At 39.4% G+C, this 19559-nt stretch overlaps 2 protein-coding genes across 2 annotated transcripts; one reads left to right on the forward strand and one right to left on the reverse strand.

Moving 5' to 3' along the window:
* The first annotated feature begins 4703 nt into the window (after positions 1 to 4703).
* Positions 4704 to 5866, forward strand: TAAR5 (trace amine associated receptor 5). The gene has a single exon (XM_036120860.2). It carries the CDS (start codon positions 4856 to 4858, stop codon positions 5864 to 5866), a length of 1011 nt encoding a protein of 336 aa, XP_035976753.2. The 5' UTR covers positions 4704 to 4855.
* A 500-nt stretch (positions 5867 to 6366) lies between these two features.
* Positions 6367 to 12778, reverse strand: LOC118553685 (trace amine-associated receptor 6-like). The gene is given in 5 exon segments (XM_078055859.1): positions 6367 to 6527; positions 10449 to 11255; positions 11258 to 11293; positions 11296 to 11341; positions 12755 to 12778. Coding segments are annotated over 5 exon segments (1074 nt in total).
* Positions 12779 to 19559: the final 6781 nt, after the last annotated feature.

The raw sequence follows: 19559 nt of genomic DNA on the forward strand, positions 1-19559 counted from the left end.
CTTTTTTGACTCTATCCTCACTGTAGACTATCTATTGGGAATGACTCATTACTCCAAAACACATTTAATAACATCTCTATTAGGTTGAGAATTCCCAATACTCTCTGGATCTACGTGTTCTGTTGAATAATAAGAGCCTCCGGTGGGACGCCTGGGTGGCTCAGTCAGTTGGGCATCTGCCTTTGGCTCGGGTCCTGGTCTCTGAGTCCTGGGATCGAGCCCCACATTGGGCTCCCTACTCAACAGGAAGTCTGCTTCTCCCTCTCTCTCTGCCCTTCTCCCTGCTTGTGTACTTTCTTTCTCACTCTCTCTCAAATAAATAGATAAATTAAAAAAAAAAAAGAGCCTCTTGAGGACTGTACTTGTAATTTGGTCATTTGAATATAGCACATTTAGGTCTTGAGATGTTTCAGCAAATTATTATTATTATCAAAGGACAGGATTTGAAATCAAAATTAGGTTTTGAGATGCTTAGTAGAGTATTGGTTTATTCTTTAATGATTGCAATAATTCAGTCCTTCAGGAGGAGATTTCCTCTGCCCCTAATCCAGAAGGCAACATGCCAGAGGCTAAGGTACTCCTTCCTTTTGAAGAATCAAAGAAGGAGGAGGAATTCCTCAGGCTTTAGGCCGAGATAGACCTCCTTCTTGGGTCTGATGGGGCAATAGATAGAGCACCATAGGATGGCAGGAGCGTTTTACCATCTGCTTTCCATGATGAGTCTTCCTTCCTCTTTAGGGATTCAACAAGGCTGTTTGAACTGCTAGAGCCTAGGGACTGAACAGGAAGGGCAACCATCACTCAGTTCGTACTCATTTTGTCGTTCAATCCTCAGAAGAGCATAAAATGTGTGACTTAGTATCAACGAACTCGGATCTGAGGCCACAGGCAGGTCCTTTTTGTAGGCCCGCATTTTCTTTTGCCCACTAAAACACAGCTAAATAGAGGAGAAATGAAAGAGCAAGCGGAAGCTTCTGCTGCAGTCATCATCACTCCTTACCTTCATATAGAACTTTTGTTCTTTATGATGGATGCCCGTGAACATCAGCTCCATTATTTCTCAAAACAGCACCCCATGCTCTTCCCAAGTGGGAGGTGGCTAGTCCAAGGAAAAGTGAATCATTCCATTATTACCCCAAACCCAGTGGTCTTCTTTCCAGAATGTAAGTAGGTTGAGTAGAGCAGCTCTCAGGAGGAGGATGACTTCCATGGACACCTTGCTCTCTGTATTGAAAGCCACTCAGGTCAATAAATAGTTACTGAGCACCTACTATGTGCCACGTGCTACTTTGAGTGTTTGTGGTTCAGAGATGAATAAAATTGAAATCCTGGCTTTAAGGGGCTTATAATCTAATAGGAGAGACATAACCTTTCAATTACACAACATGATAATATGTCCTATGATAGAGCCAGGCACAATTAGCTATGGGAATATGGAGGAGGAAAATTTTGCCCAGCTTGGGGTGTAGGGAAGACTCTGCATTTTAGGTCAAAGGAATGTATCATCAGATTGAACAATGGAGCCACTTCCAACCACTGAAATATCTCATCTTAGGACTCCCTATAACCTCTAGCTTAAACCCCTGTTCCTTTAAGAGATTATGCATCTTTTCCAATATTATAAGATTCAAAACCAGGTCTATCTCTTGGTAAAGCCCATGCTTTTTACCTCATCTATGGCTAACCTAGGCTTTCCCTTTCATATGCATTTAATTGATCTTTGGATTGCAGAGGGGCTACTAAAAACTGGAAACCTTATACTCCTTAAACAAGTTCTGAAATTGCTTCTTTATTTGTATTTTCAAGGGAATTGCTTTTACTATTCTTTATGTTAAAAAAAAGAAAAGAAAAGAAAAGAAAGCCCTCACTTCCTCAGACCTTAGTCATCAATGGCGACTGCTGCTTCAGACTGCAAATACGAACAGAGGCAATTCTTAAAAACTTGCTAAGTGCCTGTCCAAATACTGCTGAGCATTTATGGGTTCCTTGGGGATCATTGTTAGATCTTTTCTTTTTTAGAATATCTCCTAGTAGCCTTTCTCTCTCCTGGACCAAAACTCATAGTTTATTTCAAGGGAGTCTGACATTGCTTTGGGAGGAAAACATTAATATTCCTCTCTTCCAGCCTAGGCTAGTGGCTTTAGTGTTAATAAATAGCAAGACTAATTGTTAAAATCCTAAATCTGAACAACACTTTGACTATCTTACAAATATTCCACTTACTCTTATTTCCTGTTTCTAAAATATATAGCCACTTCGAAGAAAGCTGAGGAAAAGGAACATCAATGAATCCTGAGATAAGCAAGAAAACCTAGAGGATCTAAATTCCAATGACTTTTGCTCCTAGTTGTTGTGTAACAGGAATATATTTCTGAAAGTGAGTGGAATAGGGGACAAGAGCCCTAACTTGGGAGGGTTGACACAGGATCTGAACTAATATCCACTCACACTCTTGTCTATCCAATTCTGCTTACTCTGTGACAGGAACCGTTCCTAATACTCATTCATCGTCATGACAAAATTGTGGTGTAGGTATATTGTATTATATTCAATTAATAGATGAGAAAACTGGGCACAGAGCATTAGGTAATCTCTGACCTAGGGATCACACAACTAGAAACAGTCTTTTAAAATTCTGCATCTCCAAATAGATTTGTGATTGCATATTGCATTTCAGGTTTGATGTAACATATCCCGCAAACAAACAAAGCACAAATTTTTTTGAGAATTTCCTTCTTCGGGCCTTATTTTATTTGTAAGACATTTGTCCCTATTTTTCACAGACTCTTGGTCAGATTGAACTTAGAGCTGTAGGACTTCCTGGCTGATTGCAGATGGACTATGACTTATAAACCAACGGGTATCATGGTTTGTGATAAGGCAGGATCCTTCCTGGTCTGATGATCAAGTTCTGGAGTCAGAAATCTATTTCCTTCCCTTGTACCAAGGCAAGTTTCTAGCGGTCACTACTGGGTTTAGCCCAGGCTTTGTAGAGAAGGTGGACATGCCTGCCAACCTCCTTCATTTTTTTTCCCCATTTTCTCTCCTTCATTCTTTTTGACCTCTACACCTTCTATGAAAGGCTCTGCTGGCAGATATAATCTCTTGTCACCTTTAGAATTATGTCATTTTTGCAACATCAGTTTGACTTATATTGCGCAATGATCTCTCCAAGGCCATAAAGAGGCATTCCATCCTCTGGAGGTTTGGTACCAAGAATCAGAGAGAGCAGAATATGATTGAATGTATTATTTTCCTTGATAATATCCATGTGAAGTAAGGACACATAAGTGTAATTGTAGGTTCTCTTACCAATTGGGAGACAGAGGGATGAAGAGGATAAGTGATGACCTAGGCAGTAACAGAACCAGAATCTAACTCTGCTGTGTTCAGGGCACTGTTTCATCTACTGTGATTTCTTTAACCAACACAAAGCATAGAGCTGAAAAATAATCCTGATGAATCCAATGTGTGGTGTCACAAACCAAAAGGCTTATGATCAATTATTCTCAACTATTTTGTTGAAAGAAATGTACATGAATAATCCTAAAGTAGAAGGGATACATGAAACTCACTAAAAATAAAAACTAAAGAACATATAAAACCAGTGTCTTCAATTTTCATCTCTAATTAATTGGCAGGATAAATTATCCTGTCCTGAATAGGAGCCTCAAACTACTGAGCCTTGCAAACTAGGTCCCTTGATGCTCCTCAAGCCCTCATTTGCATGACATACCACACTGAGGATTAGTTGCTATTTGGAGTATAAAATCATTAACTGATTGCACATCTGTTATCTGTGCTGATGGGAGAGAATTCTACATACCTGTGTTCACCCACTACAAGAAGGACTTCTTCTGATGAAGTGATTCTGATTCCTACCTATGTAAGTAGCTTAGAAACATTGAATTCTGGGGCGCCTGGGTGGCTCAGTTGTTAAGCATCTGCCTTCAGCTCAGGTCATGATCCCAGGGTCCTGGGATCGAGCCCCGCATCGGGCTCCCTGCTCCGCGGGAAACCTGCTTCTCCCTCTCCGACTCACCCAGCTTGTGTTCCCTCTCTCGCTGTATCTCTCTCTGTCAAATAAATAAAATCTTAAAAAAAAAAAAAAGAAAGAAACGTTGAATTCAATTTATTAGAACTTGTTTAAAATTTCACAGGCTAGTGTTAAGATAGATAAAATACTTTTTCATATCAGAGAGTTCTTAAGAGTTTATAAACAATGTGTGTTCTCTTTAGAAATTGTGCAGCATGCACAAGTGAAATCAGGTCATTCTCTACTCTTTTAATTATTTGTACTTTGAATTATTTTCTTGGGAACAGTTGACATGTAATTAAAAAGTTTAAGCTATTGATTTTACTGTCAATTTATTTAATTTTTGAAGGGAGGAGCCAGAAGTTACTCCTTCTCCAAGTAATGATTTGTTACAAAGAATGAATTCTTCCCTTGGTTCAGACTCATAACTTGAAATCTCACTTTACATTTCACAATAGGTGAACTTATCAAAAATGGAAGAGACACCCTCTCAATAATTGTATAATACCTACTGTGACATAGCCTCCTTTGTCTTTGCGGGAACATTTAGCTTACATTCTTCTTCTTTTTCCTTAAAGATACAGTCTATGTTAATTTCAAAAGGGCCCAGGCAGGCAAAACAGAGCTAGCAGAGAAGTGACTCTTATGAGACCTTAAATCCCATGCTGCTTTGATTTTCGGAGCACATTTGATTCAGTACCCAAGGAAGGTGCACTAGGTTCCAAACTGTCCTTCAGTTTCTCCTCTATATCTTTTTTTTTTTTTTTTTGGCTGGGACAGGTGGCCAGTTGCCAGAGAGAGGAAGAGTAGAAACCATAAATGAGTGCTGTCCTCAACCAAGGTGCTGAAGAACACCCCACAGCATTCTGCTACCAGGTGAATGGGTCTCGCCCCAGGACAGTCCATCCTTTGGACATTCAGTTGGCCATCTACCTGGCCTGTGCAGTAGGCATGCTGATTACAGTCCTAGGAAATTTATTTGTGGTGTTTGCTGTGTCCTACTTCAAAGTGCTACACACTCCCACCAACCTCTTGCTGCTTTCCCTGGCCCTGGCTGACATGTTTCTGGGTCTGCTAGTGCTGCCCCTCAGCACCGTTCGCTCAGTAGAGAGCTGCTGGTACTTTGGAGACTTCCTCTGCCGCCTGCATACTTACCTGGACACCCTCTTCTGCCTCACCTCCATCTTCCATCTCTGTTTCATTTCCATTGACCGCCACTGTGCCATCTGCGAGCCCCTGATCTATCCCTCCAAGTTCACAGTCAGAGTGGCCATCAGGTACATCCTGGCAGGGTGGGGGATCCCAGCGGCTTACACTGCCTTCTTCCTCTACACGGATGTGGTAGAGAATGGGCTCAGTCAGTGGCTGGAAGAGATGCCTTGCGTGGGCAGTTGCCAACTGCTATTCAATAAGTTTTGGGGCTGGCTAAACTTTCCTATGTTCTTTTACCCCTGCCTCATCATGATCAGCTTGTATGTGAAGATTTTTGTGGTTGCCACAAGGCAGGCTCAGCAGATCATCACCTTGAGCAAAAACCTGGCCAGGGCTGCCAAACGTGAAAGAAAAGCTGCCAAGACCCTGGGCATTACTGTGGGCATTTACGTCTTGTGCCGGCTTCCCTTCACCATTGACACGTTGGTTGACAGCCTCCTTAACTTCATCACACCACCACTGGTCTTCGACATCTTTATCTGGTTTGCTTACTTCAACTCAGCCTGCAACCCTATCATCTATGTCTTTTCCTACCGATGGTTCAGAAAGGCACTGAGACTCTGCCTGAGTCGGGAGATCTCATCTCGGACACGCACTATTGGTTTGTACCAAGAATGACTTCTTAAACGGAATGCAGGCAAGGCGTAGGTCCTTGCAGGAAGGATGGGTGGTGCTGTGGCAGTGGGCTGTGTGGTGTCATGAGTTTGTGGACATGCTTTTTAGGGCACCATGGTTTAAGTGGTTGAGAAAAAACAACTTCCTCATTCAGAAAGAAGTAAAGCCCTCTCTTTATTCAATGTTTCTATAGTAGAATGTAGGAAAAGGAGAGAATGAAGTCAACAGATATTTCTTGGATAAGTTAAAATTCTGTGAAAATAATGGGCTCCTTATTTACTACTTCCTTGAGACAGAGGAGATACAGAGGTGGAGGGAAAAGAGCACGAGGTTAGGATTTCTGAGTTCTCATCCTGGTTCTGCTATGTGGCAGTGCTGGGTGAGGCTATTTTGGCAATCTTTGCATTCCTTCCCATCTCACAGAGTTTCAGCTAGAAAATTAGGGTTTCGTACTGTTTGTCCTCTAAGGTCTCCTGAAGCTCAAATATTGCATAATTTAACTTTCAGAAATATTGCTTGTATCCTAATTTCACATCACTTTTCATAATCATAGTCAAGTGTTTGGACTGTTTCTTTTTCAACATGTTCCCTTTAGAATCCCTGTCTTCTTGGAATCCCACCACTAAACAGGATTGTAAGCCAGATTCATCCATTTCAATGATTCCTGAGTAAATGTATTATATTCTTAAAGGAATATCTCCTCCCTTTCCTTTGATAATTGAAACTTAGAAATAGTGGATTATTTTGTAAAGTGATAATGATCCACATCTTGCCATTGCAATATTTCTTCCTTTTAAAAAAAAAATCACATAAGTTCGACCTACTATCTTTCCAGGGATACCAGTATATGATTTTCTTTGGAAAAACAAGTACTTATGCCACATGCTTGTTCAGCATTGAACCAAGTGTTTCTTACAAGCTATTCCTAGTATATGTACTGACATCTTTTATGTACATTTTGCTTCTGTCTTCTTCCTAAATCTTTTCCAACAGGTCTCTAGTAGCTCCCACATTTCTTACTGAATATTTTCAAATTAATAATTGCTTATTTGGAATACTTATTTTAAATTAATTTGAGGTCTCTGAAGTACAAATATATAGATAGATGTAACATAGATATAAACATAAACCAATCAATCTCCATAACCAAAGAAGTAATGTTTTAGTTTGTCATTGAAGTTAGTTGAAATGAATTTATTTCACTCCATTTCTTTCTTTCTGGCTAGAAAGATAACTCCTATTGACTTTATTGTTTTTCTTAATTAAAAATTATTTATCATAAACATATTTTTCAATGTACTTTTTTAATGCCTAATTTTTCTTTGGAAGTAATTATTCTCTTTTCTAATTAACTCAAGTATTATCACATATTTAAATGAAAAAAGAATTATAAATTAAAATTCATCCTAATATATGTAATTTTGAGACATCAAGGAAACGGTGCCTTAGATATAGGAATAAATATAATTTGCAAAGTATAAATCAGTCATTACTTTAAAAAACATAGTTTCTTCTGCCTAGAAATAAATCCACACCTCTTCCCAATCCACTGAACATGACACTTTATGTCCTAGAAGAACACTCAGCTCATCACAAGGTGGAACTCCACACAAATTTTTTAAATGCATATTTAAACAATGTTAGACAGGTTTTTGTTGAAACAGGGCTTCTCAGAGTCTTTAATATGTTGTGTCTGGTGTTATTCTCCAAGAGCGGGATATAGTATACAGTCATTCCAAAACATTGTTGATGCAGAAACTTCTTTTCCCTGGAGTACTTTATAGGATGATTGTAAAACCTCATTGGGGAAATGTTGGCTCAGAAGACGGAGAATTAGAGGCGTCAAAACCTGAGCAGAGGGGTAGAGGTAAGAATGTCTCCACTTTGAAATGGAAGATGCCTGGGGAGGTGTAGGGAGAGGGAAAGGTGGAGGGGCTTGAATGGCAACCTCAGGAAGGTCAAAAGGGTGACTATTCTCTTGGTAGTTGTTTAGCTGTTTTATCTCCATATTTCCTGGACACTCTGTGCACTTTCTCTGTTTCTTTGGTCATGCTATTCCTTCAGCCTGAAAATCCCTTTCCATCCTCTCCCTCCTGCAAAAACTCTTCTTAATCTCTTAAGGCCCAGCTTAAAGCTACCTCTTTAATATGTCTCCCTGGTTTTCCAGTGAGATGCTAATCCTCAAACACATCCTTTATCGTTTAAACCTTTATGAATTCCAAGCCATAATTGTCAGTAAATCAGTTTTTTCTACAAGATTTTCTAAGGCTTTTGTTCTGTATTCCTGAAGCACTGAACCCAGAACCCAGAACACTAAGTCTTCAAAGATATTAGTGAAATGGATCAGTGAATGAGTCAGTATAAGGATGAATGCCCATTGTCCTCACATAATTGTATACCCTACATTTTTAAAAATAAACTTTTTATTACTTTAGAATAGTTTGAAATTTACAGGAAAATTATAAAGATAGTACAGAGAGTTCTTATACCCTGCACCCCATTTCTCTTATTATTAACATTTTAGATTAGTATCATACATTTCTAATGATCAATGAACCAACATTGATATATTATTATTAATGTATCAAGATAAAGTCCATACATTATTCAGATTTCCTTAGGTTTCCCTACTGTCCTTCCTCTGTTCCCGCTTCCCATTTAGGATGCTACATTTAGTGGTTATGTCTCTTTAGGCTCCTCTAGACCCTGACAGTTTCTTTTACTCCCCTTATCTTTGATGACCTTGATGGTTTTGAGGAGCCCTGGTCAGATATTTTGTAGGATAGTCCTCAATGAGGTTTTGGTTGATGTTTTTCTCCTGATTACACTGGGGTTATAGGTTTTTTGGGGAAAAAAGACCATAGAAATAACATGCCATTCTCATCACATCATGACAAGGGCACTCTGCTAACAACATGACTTGTCAATGTTGAAGTTGACTTTAATCTAGCTGAGTTAGTGTCTGTCCTTTTAAAATTTTCCACAGTTAACAACATCGCTTCTTGCCAGAGTTACAGATTCTTAAAGGTGGGATCCTATTACCTGTTTCTGTGTAATCTAGCACTGATTTGGTACACTGCGGGCATGGGGTTCATGGTTCATAAGTGAAAAAAAAAAAAGATGAACACGTGAATGTTTTCATTGATGTATATTCCGCTTATCTCCTAAAACTAGCAAATTTGCTATTGAAATTAAGGTTTGTTACAGAAAAAGAAAGAACTAAAGACTGCTTTCAGAAGAGAATCTCCCCCTATGAGAAAGTAATATTCAATGTGTTTGAACAGAATAGCATAGCATAGAGGGCTATCCATAGCAACCATTTACACAGTTTAAGTAGTAGTAGCAGTAGCAAGAAGAGCAGACAAATAATCATCTTATCATCATTTGGGGAAATACAACGCCTTCTGCTTCCTACCCTGGGGGAGGAAATAATTACACAGGATGAGAGTAATCTGTCTGGCAATCACAACAGCCCAGTCAGGATGGTGTCTATGTTTGCAGATGCTCCCCAACCCCCAAGAGATCTCTCCTGATTCTGAATCAGACAAGGTGTCTGTGTTACTCCACACGCAATTTATAGATAAATATTTCAAATCTCTCTCCTCAGACATTAAGCACAATACATTTAACTGCTACCCAAAAGCCTCCCTTGGGAAATTAAGCAAAGCAAAAGAAAGCAAGAACCTCACGAAGGCAATTCACAGGTGAAATTTTTGACAGGTTTTGAGAGAGTGAAAAACTTTGTAAGACAAGAGGAAAGGGGATTGAAGAACAAAGATGTTTTCAGGTGACATTCTAGAACAAAAGAAGAGTCAGTGAATTAAAAGAAATGAGGGAGGAAGGTATTTTTAGAAAGTGGGATATGCTGAGCTCTGAAGTAATTAGCAAATAAAAACTTAACATTTCTTAGGAAATGCATGCTTTTGGAGAAGTGACAAGGAAGTGCACATCTTAACATGACTGGAAAACCATTGATCTACCCTATTAAATTTGAAGAGTAATTTGTTTTCTCCTCATGAATAGTCCTATTTGATTTTTTAAAACTCATTTCATTTGGAAATTGTAAAGATTTCTTTATTCTTCAGTCCAATTGCTTACATTTGTTTGGAGAACAGATTCATGGTGGCTGAACTGTCCTTGAAAACCCAACCACTCACGGGCGCCTGGGTGGCTCAGTTGGTTGAGCGACTGCCTTCGGCTCAGGTCATGATCCTGGAGTCCCTGGATCGAGTCCCACATCGGGCTCCCTGCTCGGCAGGGAGTCTGCTTCTCCCTCTGACCCTCCCCCCTCTCATGTGCTGTCTCTCTCATTCTCTCTCTCTCAAATAAATAAATAAAATCTTAAAAAAAAAAAAAAAAAAAAAAAAAGGAAAACCCAACCACTCACAATAACTTTGATGGCTTTCTTTTTTTTTTTTTTTAAGATTTTATTTATTTATTTGTCAGAGAGAAAGACAGAACACAAGCAGGGGGAGAGGCAGGCAGAGGGAGAAGCAGGCTCCCCGCCGAGCAAGGAGCCCGATGTGGGACTCGATCCCAGGACCCTGGGATCATGACCTGAGCCGAAGGCAGCTGCTTAACCGACTGAGCCACCCAGGCGTCCCTTTGATGGCTTTCTTGAACCATGGGTAAAATAAAGCATAAGTCAAAGGGTTCATGGCTGAATTATAATAAGCACACCAAGAGCAAATCTCATAAATATAGGCAGGCGTTATGAAGCCTATATAAGCATCTATTAATGAATCAATACTATATGGTAACCAGGAAATCATAAATACTACCACCGTGATGCTCAGGGTTTTAGCGGCTTTTCTCTCTCTCTTGGCCACTCTGGATTTGTAACTGTCTGATGACTATTCTCTTTTGCCTCCAGTATGTTCAGTCTTTTTAGCTTGTTGTCTCGCCACAAGAAAAATATTGCTATAGAGAATTATCATAATAAGGATAGGTATAAAGAAGGATAGAAAATCTATCAACACCCAGTTTTGATTTACAACTGTCTGACACCCTCCTACACAGTTGAGGGCACTAGATAATTCCTCCAACCCATCATCATAGACACCTGTGTAGAACACTGCACCGCCGTATACAAGGGGCAGGATCCAGGAGACACTGACGCATATCCCTGACACAGACCCCGTGAACTTGCTAGGAGAGACCAGAGGGTCAGTAACAGCAAGGTACCTGTCGATGGAGATGAAACACAAGTGGAAGAGAGAAGAGTAACAAAATGCCACATCACAGCACGTGTGGAAGGTACAGAAACTTGGCCCAAAGTACCAGCAGCTCTCCACCGACCTGACCATGCTGAAGGGCATGACGGTCACCCCCACCAGGAAGTCAGCACTGGCCAGAGAGGCCAGGAGAACACTGGTGGGAGAGGGCAGCTGTTGAAATGCAGGATGGAAATGACCAGCAGGAGGTTTCCAAACACAGCACAGCCCCAGAGCCAAACAGTGTGTAGTTAACAAATAAGGTCTTATGACATCACTTAGTGTTAATCAGTCCATTTGGGATATAGATCAAATTTTTCTGCCTGAAAACTGGTTATCTAGACCCTGAACCATCATGGCCCAGGTGCTTATCTGTGAGATCCTCACAACAAAAGAGCACTCATTCCCTTCTGTAGTGAATTGAATGGTAACCCTCCCACACACACATACATACAACAAAGATATGTCCACATTCTAGCCCCTAGAACCAGACCTTATTTGGAAAGAATCTTTACAGACTTAGCTAAGATGAGTTCATCCCGTGATGATCTCATTACCTGGATGAGCCCTAAATCCAAGACCAGTGTCTTACAAGGGACACCAGAAGAGAAACAGAGAAAGAAGAGAAGACCATGTGAAGATGAGGCAGAGATTTGAGTTATGCTGTTACAAGCCAGGAACACCCAGAGCCACCAGAAGCTGGAAGAGGCAGAAAAAAACTCTACCCTGGAGCTTTGGGAGGGACCATGGTCATGTCAACACTTGGATTTCAGATTTCTGGTCTCCAGGACTATGAGAGAATACATTTCTGTCAGAGAATAAAACCAACAGGTTTGTGGGAATTTGTGATGACAGTCAAAGGAAACTAAAACACTTTCCTAGATATTTTTCATTTCAGTGATAAAGTGATTGACAAAGAAGAAATTGGAGCAAAAGATCAAGGAAAGAAAATCAACATAATTTTTCAAAAAATCTGATTCAGAGCTTTGAAAGAAAATTTTAAGGAATGAGAACTTTTATTATCAGACATTTAACAGGCACTAACTTTATACCGTAGGTGTGATTAAGCTCATTTAAGAAAAGTAGACTTTATTTTTTCGAGCAGTTTTGGGTTTACAGAAATATTGACAGGAAGGTATAGAGATTTCCCATGGACTCCCTGCTCCCACAAGTGCACGGCCTCTCCCACATCTAGTCTATTTTGAAACTAGACAAAAGACAGGGAGTTTCAGTCATGGAGATGAGAGAGAAGTTCAAGCCTATTCCATACCTATGTTCTTTTCATTCTCCTCATTGTGCTGCTGAGTACCAAAGCTACACCCACCAAAAAGTCCACCAAGGCCAGACAGGTGATGAGACAATTAGTTGGGGAGTACAGCTGCTTGAAATGAGGCCAATAGAGAGGCCAGCACTTTGGAGAGCTTGTATTATCAATTTCACTACTACTTTGATGAGATCTTTTGTTATGCTTCTAACTGCCATTTGGGTTTTATTTCTATGCTATATGTCATTTCTTGAAAAGTTATAAGCAGCAACAGTAAATGTGTTGGGCATAAGTTAGAGAACCCATCTTCTAAGACAGGAAGGCAGCATCCTTAGAGAATCCTTGCACAGGGCTGTGAATCAGAAAGCTCTGAGGACAAATCCTGGCCATGTGATCTTGGACAACTTACCTAACCTCTCCCAGCTTCAGATCACTCATCTCTGAATATGGAAGCAATGTTACCCACCATATGGAGCTGTAAGTAAAGATAAGGAAGGAAAAGAACTTACAGCTAAAAGTTGGTATGTAATAACCAATAATAAAATATGACAGATATGTAGATGATAGATAGATAGATGACAGATGATAGATAGATAGATACATAGATAGATAGATGATAGATGATAGATAGATAGATAGATAGATAGATAGATAGATAGATAGATAGATGATAGATAGATAGATAGGGTAAACATTAACAAAAATAATAAGAACAAGTGCATGATCTTTTCCTCCAACTTCAACTTCACTTCTAAGAAGTGATTAGAATCATCAGTGCTGGCATTTAAGCTGGATGAGGACAGTGAAGAATCCCAGCAAGTGAGAGGTGAAAAGTTACTTGTAGTTGGTTTTCTAGAACAAGGGAGCCTGAAAGGCAGGAGTCAGCAATCAGATACACCAACTGGAGGGATTTCAGATTTTGGTACAAGTTCAAATTCTGAAGTTCCAAAAGCTAGAACACTGGAAGTTTGTGTCAAATTAATTTGGTGACAAACACTGACATGAGGTCATTTCATGTCTATTTCTTACCACTTGGTCTGAATATTCATGCTTTGGTTTGATCCACTGTCAATTACATAACTAATTCAGTTTCTCTTTTTTGCTGGCACCAAATTTGTGGGTCATAATGAAATGCATTTACTAGGCTCTGTCTTATGATCATGTTGTGTCTTTCATTTCTGTTTTGATACATTTTTTGGATTAAATTTTATTTTATTCTATTTTATTTTATTTTATTCATACATACAGTGTTATATTAGTTTCATGTGTACAATATAGTGATTGAACAATTCCATACATCCCCCAGGGGTCATCACGACAAGTGCCTTCCTTAATCCCTATCTCCTATGTCACCCATCCTCCCACCCACTTCCCCTCTGATAACCATCAGTTTGTTCTCTATAGTTAAGTGTCTGTTACTTGATTTGTCTCTCTCCTTTTTTTTTTCTTTGCTCATTTTTGTTTGTTTGTTTCTTAAATTCCACATAAGAGTAAATCATGTGGTATTTGTCTTTCTCTGACTGACTTAACTTTGCTTAGCATTATACTTTCTAGCTCCATCCATGTCATTGCAAATGGCAAGGTTTCATTCATTTTTATGGCTGAATAATATTCCATTACACACACACACACACACACATATACCACTTCTTTATCCATTCATCTATCAATAGACACTTAGATTGCTTCCATAATTTGGTTATTATAAATAATGCTACTATAAACATAACAGTGCATGTATCCCTTTGAATCAGTGTCTTTATATTTTTGGGGTAAATGCCCAGAAGTGCTGTTACTGGATCACAGAGCAGTTCTATTTTTAACTTTTTGAGGAACCCCCATACTGTTTTCCACAGTGGCTGCATCAGTTTGCATTCCTTCCAACAGTGCGAGAGGGCTCCTTTTTCTCCACATCCTCACTGACACTTGTTGTTTCTTGTGTTTTTGATTTTAGCCATTCTGACAGGTGTGAGATGATATTTCATTGTACTTTTGATTTGGATTTTCCTGATGATGAGTGATGTTGAGCATCTTTTCATGTGTCTGTTGGCCATCTGTATGACTTCTTTGGAGAAATGTCTGTTCATGTCTTCTGCCCATTTTTAAATTAGATCATTTGTTTTTTGGGTGTTGAGTTGTATCAGTTGTTTATATATTTTGGATACTAACCATTTATCAGATATATTATTTGCAAATATCTTCTCCCATTCAGTAGATTACCCTTTATTTTTGTTGAATGTTTCCTTTGGTGTGCAGAAACTTTTTATTTTGATGCAGTCCCAATAGTTTGTTTTTGCTTTTGTTTCCCTTGCCTCAGGAGACCTATCTAGAAAAATGTTGCTACGGCTGATGTCAGAGAAATTACTGCCTATGCTCTCTTCCAGAATGTTTATGGTTTCTGGTCTCACACTTAGGTCTTTAACCCATTTTGAGTTTATTTTTATGTATGGTGAAAGAAAATGGTCCAGTTTCATTCTTTTGCATGTAGCTGTCCAGTTTTCCCAACACTATTTGTTGAAGAGACTTTTTCACATTGAATATTCTTTCCTGCTTTGTCAAAGATTAATTGACCATATAATTATGGGTTAATTTCTGGGTTTTCTATTCTGTTCCATTGATCTATATGTCTACTTTTTGTCAATATCATACTGTTTTGATTACTATGGCTTTGTAATATAACTTGAAGTCTGGAACTGTGGTACCTCCAGCTTTGCTTTTCTTTTTCAGAATTTCTTTGGCTATTTGAGGTCTTCTCTGGTCCCATATAAATTTTAGAATTTTTGTTCTAGTTCTGTGAAAAAATGCTATTGGTATTTTGATAAGGATTGCATTACATGTGCAGATTGCTGTGGGTAATATAGAAATTTTAACAATATTTGTTCTTCCATTCCATGAACATGGAATGTCTTTCCATTTCTTTGTGTTGTCTTCAACTTCTTTCATCAGTGTTTTATAGTTTCATAGGTCTTTCACCTCTTTGGTTAGGTTTATTACTAGATATTTTATTATTATTGGTGCAATTGTAAATGGGATTGTTTTCTTAATTTCTCTTTCTGCTGCTTCATTATTTGTGTGTAGAAATGCAACAAATTTCTACACATTGATTTTGTATCCTGTGACTTTAGTAAATTCATTTATCAGTTCTAGTAGTTTTTTGGTGGCATCTTTAGGGTTTTCTATATAGAGTATCATGTCATCTGCAAATAGTGAAAGTTTTACTTCTTCCTTACCAATTTGGATGCCTTTTATTTTTTTTTGTTGTCTAATTGCTGTGGCTAAAACTCTTAGTACTAAGTTGAATAAAAGTGGTAAGAGTAGAGGGGCGCCTGAGTGGCTCAGTTGGTTAAGCGGCTGCCTTCGGCTCAGGTCATGATCCCAGAGTCCTGGGATCGAGTCCCATGTCAGGCTCCCCGCTCAGCGAGGAACCTGCTTCTCCCTCTGTCTCCTGGCTTGTGCTCTCACTTTCTCTCTGTCAAATAAATAAATAAATAAAATATTTTTTTTAAAAAGTGGTAAGAGTAGACATCCTTGTCTTATTCCTGACCTTAGGGGGAAAGCTCTCTTGCAACCTCGAAAATTCTTTCTTTATCACTATTTTTTGCCATTTTAATTACTATGTGTCTTGGTGTGGACTTCCTTGGGTTGAATTTGTTGGGGGATCTTTATGCCTCCTGAACCTGGATCTCTGTTCCCCTCCCCAGATTTGAGAAGTTTTCAGTCATTATTTCTTCAAATACATATTCTGCCTCCCTTTCTCTCTCTTTTCTTTCTGGGATCCCTATAACGTGAATGTTATTACACTTGATGGAGTCACTGAGTTCTCGAAGTCTATTTTCATTATGCAGTGTTTGTTTGTTTTTCACCTGGTCAGCCTGATTGTTTCCCATTAATCTATCCTCCAGGTCACTGATACATTCTGCCTCCGATAGCCTACTATTTATTCCATCTATTTTATTTTTAATTTCATTTATTGAGTTCTTCATCTCCGATATTTTCAGATTTATTTTTTTATCTCTTTGTCAAGGGTCTCACTGATCTCCTCCACCCTTTTCTGAAGTCCAGTGAGTATCTTTACGATCATCACTTTAAATTGTGTATCAAGCATATTGCTTATTCTCTTTCGCTTAGATCTCCTGCTGTAATCTTGTCCTGTTCTTTCAGTTGGGACATATTTCTCTGTCTCCTCATTTTGGCTACCTCTCTGTGTCTGTTTCTCTTCATTAGGAAAGTCAGCTACATTTTCTGCTTTTGAAACCAGTGGCCTTATGAAGAAGAGGTCCTGTGGTGCCGCGCAGTGCACCATCCCCTGTTCACCAGAACCTGGCACTTCAGGAGAGTCTCCTATGTGCGTCCTGCTATTGTGTCTGAGTCGCTTTTCCTTCCAGTCCAGACATATGCACTGACTCTTTTCCTGTTGTGGGCTGTACTTTCTCTCTGTGATGTTAGTGAGACCGAGGCAGGTGGCTCTGAGGGGACTAGACTGCAGAAGCAGAAGGGCTTGGGGGCGGGGCAGTGGTGTTAGCAAAATTTCCACTGAGCTGTTAGCCCTAGGCTGGATCCCCCGGGGGCTATGGCTGCAGGAGTGGAGCACAGAGGCAGCCACTGGGCAGGGCACGTACAGTTTTAACAAAGTTTGTGCTGAATCCAGGTCCAAGGCCACCAGACTTGGAATGGGAGAGTCTTCCGGAGAACTCGTGGGCAGCACACACTGCTAGCAGGTTAGGTAGCAAGCATCTGTGTAGCACTGCTTCCAGCAGATGGCTCTGTGTTTATGCTGGGGGGTGGGGGAGGGGGGCAGGAATCTGGCACCTGCCAGGTCCTTTGTTCCTGGAAAAGTCCCTCAACATGCTCTGAAATCAGTATAAACACATCTCCCTCCCACTGCTGCTTCTATGTTGCCTCTTCTTGAGCTGTTGTCTCTTTAAGGGCAGGTTCTGGCCATCACTCGCCCTCCCCACTCACCCAGTACCGAGTCAGCTGACTTTTAAAGCTCTGGGCTCCAAGTCCCACTAGTTATGCAAATTCCTGGAATTCAGTGCTTCTGTTTTTCCAGGCCAGAGATCACGGGAATTCCTTTTCCCCATGTGGCCTCCCGGGTGCTTTCCTCTCTCCGCTCCCTCCCTCCTGTAGGCAGCTCCTGACCACCATTTCTGTCCTTCCTAACCTCTCCAATGCAGCTTCCTGTCTACATTTAGTTGTGGAATTTGTTCTGCCAGTCTCTGGATTGCCCTCGGCTTTATTTACTCTGATGTGAGTGAAATTTAGTTGTAAATGTGGGACAGGGTGAGCTTAGGGTCCTCCTGCTCTGCCATCTTCCCAAGCCTCCCTTCTCCTTTGACACATTTTTAAGTTATGCTTTCATGTGTATCATTGAAAGCCCCTGTAAATAATTTTTGGAACTATGTACAATTAATTGAACAATTAATTAATTAATTAAAAATAAACATAATGAATGACAATCTTAAAACCCTTGCCTTAAACATATGCTAACTGGTAAAATTGATGAACTCTAGTTGATTTCATCAGAAGATTTACCAGGAAAAAGCCCACTCAAAACATTATTAACCTTACAAATAAAATAGCCAGTTACTTATCCAGCAGAAATGGGGTAATTTGGGAACAGCACAGGAATTGCAATTTGGGACATGCAAACCATACAGAACCATAGGCAGGTTCAAAGAACAAAGGAGGAGAGTGCCTTTCATAGAGGAAATAAGGAAGTTGTGAGGGGTTGTTTTGAAAAAAAGTTCACTGGAGGTGAGTGTGAGTTTGGGGTTGTGGTAGCTTCTTATTGGCTGGATTGTTGCAGGATGAGGAGAAAATCTTCCTACTTCCTGCTGGAGTGTGTAAAGTAAGCTTCTTTCTCCTGAGGTATGTAAAGTTAGCTCCCACGAGTTATGTGCTGTACACAAATGAGAACCCTCCCTTCATTGCTTCCTGACTCCATTTTGGATTAGGTTTCTTTTATTCATTTTCCACAAAATAATTTCCCAAAACAACAAAGTGTTACTTATGGAGCCAGGTATCTTTCCCATTGCAAATAACTGAATTGATATTACCCAACTGATTGATCTTACCCACCTCTAAAATCACATTCTTGGACTCACAAATCTGGACACCAGACAGTACAGACTCACTCCTTTGCCTTCTTGGAGCAAAGAGCCACCATCTCTGTAAGTATCTCTTAGTTGCATTTACTTCTTAGTCGAAAAATATTACAAAGAGATGGACAGAGGATATGGCCAGTGATTGAACTAATATAAAGTAATAAAAGGCAGGATTTAGAACAAGAAAAAAAGAGGCAGAAGAGATGTCAGTCCCTCCATTCTTTTCGACCGGAGTTAACGCTGTCTCAGGATACCTCTCCAGACTTCTGCATGGGTTAAGTTAGGTAGGATTCTTTTACATGATGACTTTTGGCTATAGATGAAGATGCAATCATCAGCATTTGCCTTTTCCAGCTAGTGAGGGAAAAGGCGATTAGAAAATGTTGGCTCAGTCAACTAGCACTATCTCGAGCAAATGTATGTGTGTTTTACATATTCTAGAGAATATAGAACAATTTCTACTTTCATCAACACATACGAACACACTCATTCCTTGTCATTCACCCAACACAGCATACTATTATTTTTCAATACTTGCCAATTTTATAGAATGAAGAAAGTTAACACATTTTGAGTTATATTTATGGGACCACAAAGAGAATGAAGATCTTTTCATATTCATACCAGCAATTTGTGCAATTTCATTATAATTGTGACCTGTCCACTTTACTGTCAGAGACATTATCTCTTAATTTTGGATTTTTTCAAGAGCATTTTATTTGTAGTTCTTAAGAAGATTGATCCTTTTCACATGCTGCAAATATTGCCTTAGCTTTTTAGTGATTCTTTTTTTTTATTTTGTGGGTGATGTTTTTGGATTTGCATACAATTAAAATCAGAATTGAGTTATAAAACAAATTTTATTAAATAAGCAGGGCTAACATTGATGAATATTTGCCAGGGAAAGGTAAATTCTGGGTGCCAAAGTCATCATTTTGATTTTGAGAACAATCCTATCAGTTGACTAAAGAAATAAAAATCCAGGAAGCATTCCTAATTCCTAACTTTAATATGGTATCATTTACCTATAGTTTTCTTGAAGTCTCCAGGTCACTGTCCATAATTTCCATGTAATAAGGCTTAACATATGGAAGCTTTCCAGATACCATAGC

Source organism: Halichoerus grypus, chromosome 9, assembly GCF_964656455.1.
Source record: "Halichoerus grypus chromosome 9, mHalGry1.hap1.1, whole genome shotgun sequence".
NCBI lineage: Eukaryota > Metazoa > Chordata > Mammalia > Carnivora > Phocidae > Halichoerus > Halichoerus grypus.

What these genes read in the sequence shown, in the direction of transcription:
- TAAR5 (XM_036120860.2), top strand. Translation starts at nt 4,856, where the DNA reads ATGAGTGCTGTCCTCAACCAAGGTGCTGAAGAACACCCCACAGCATTC.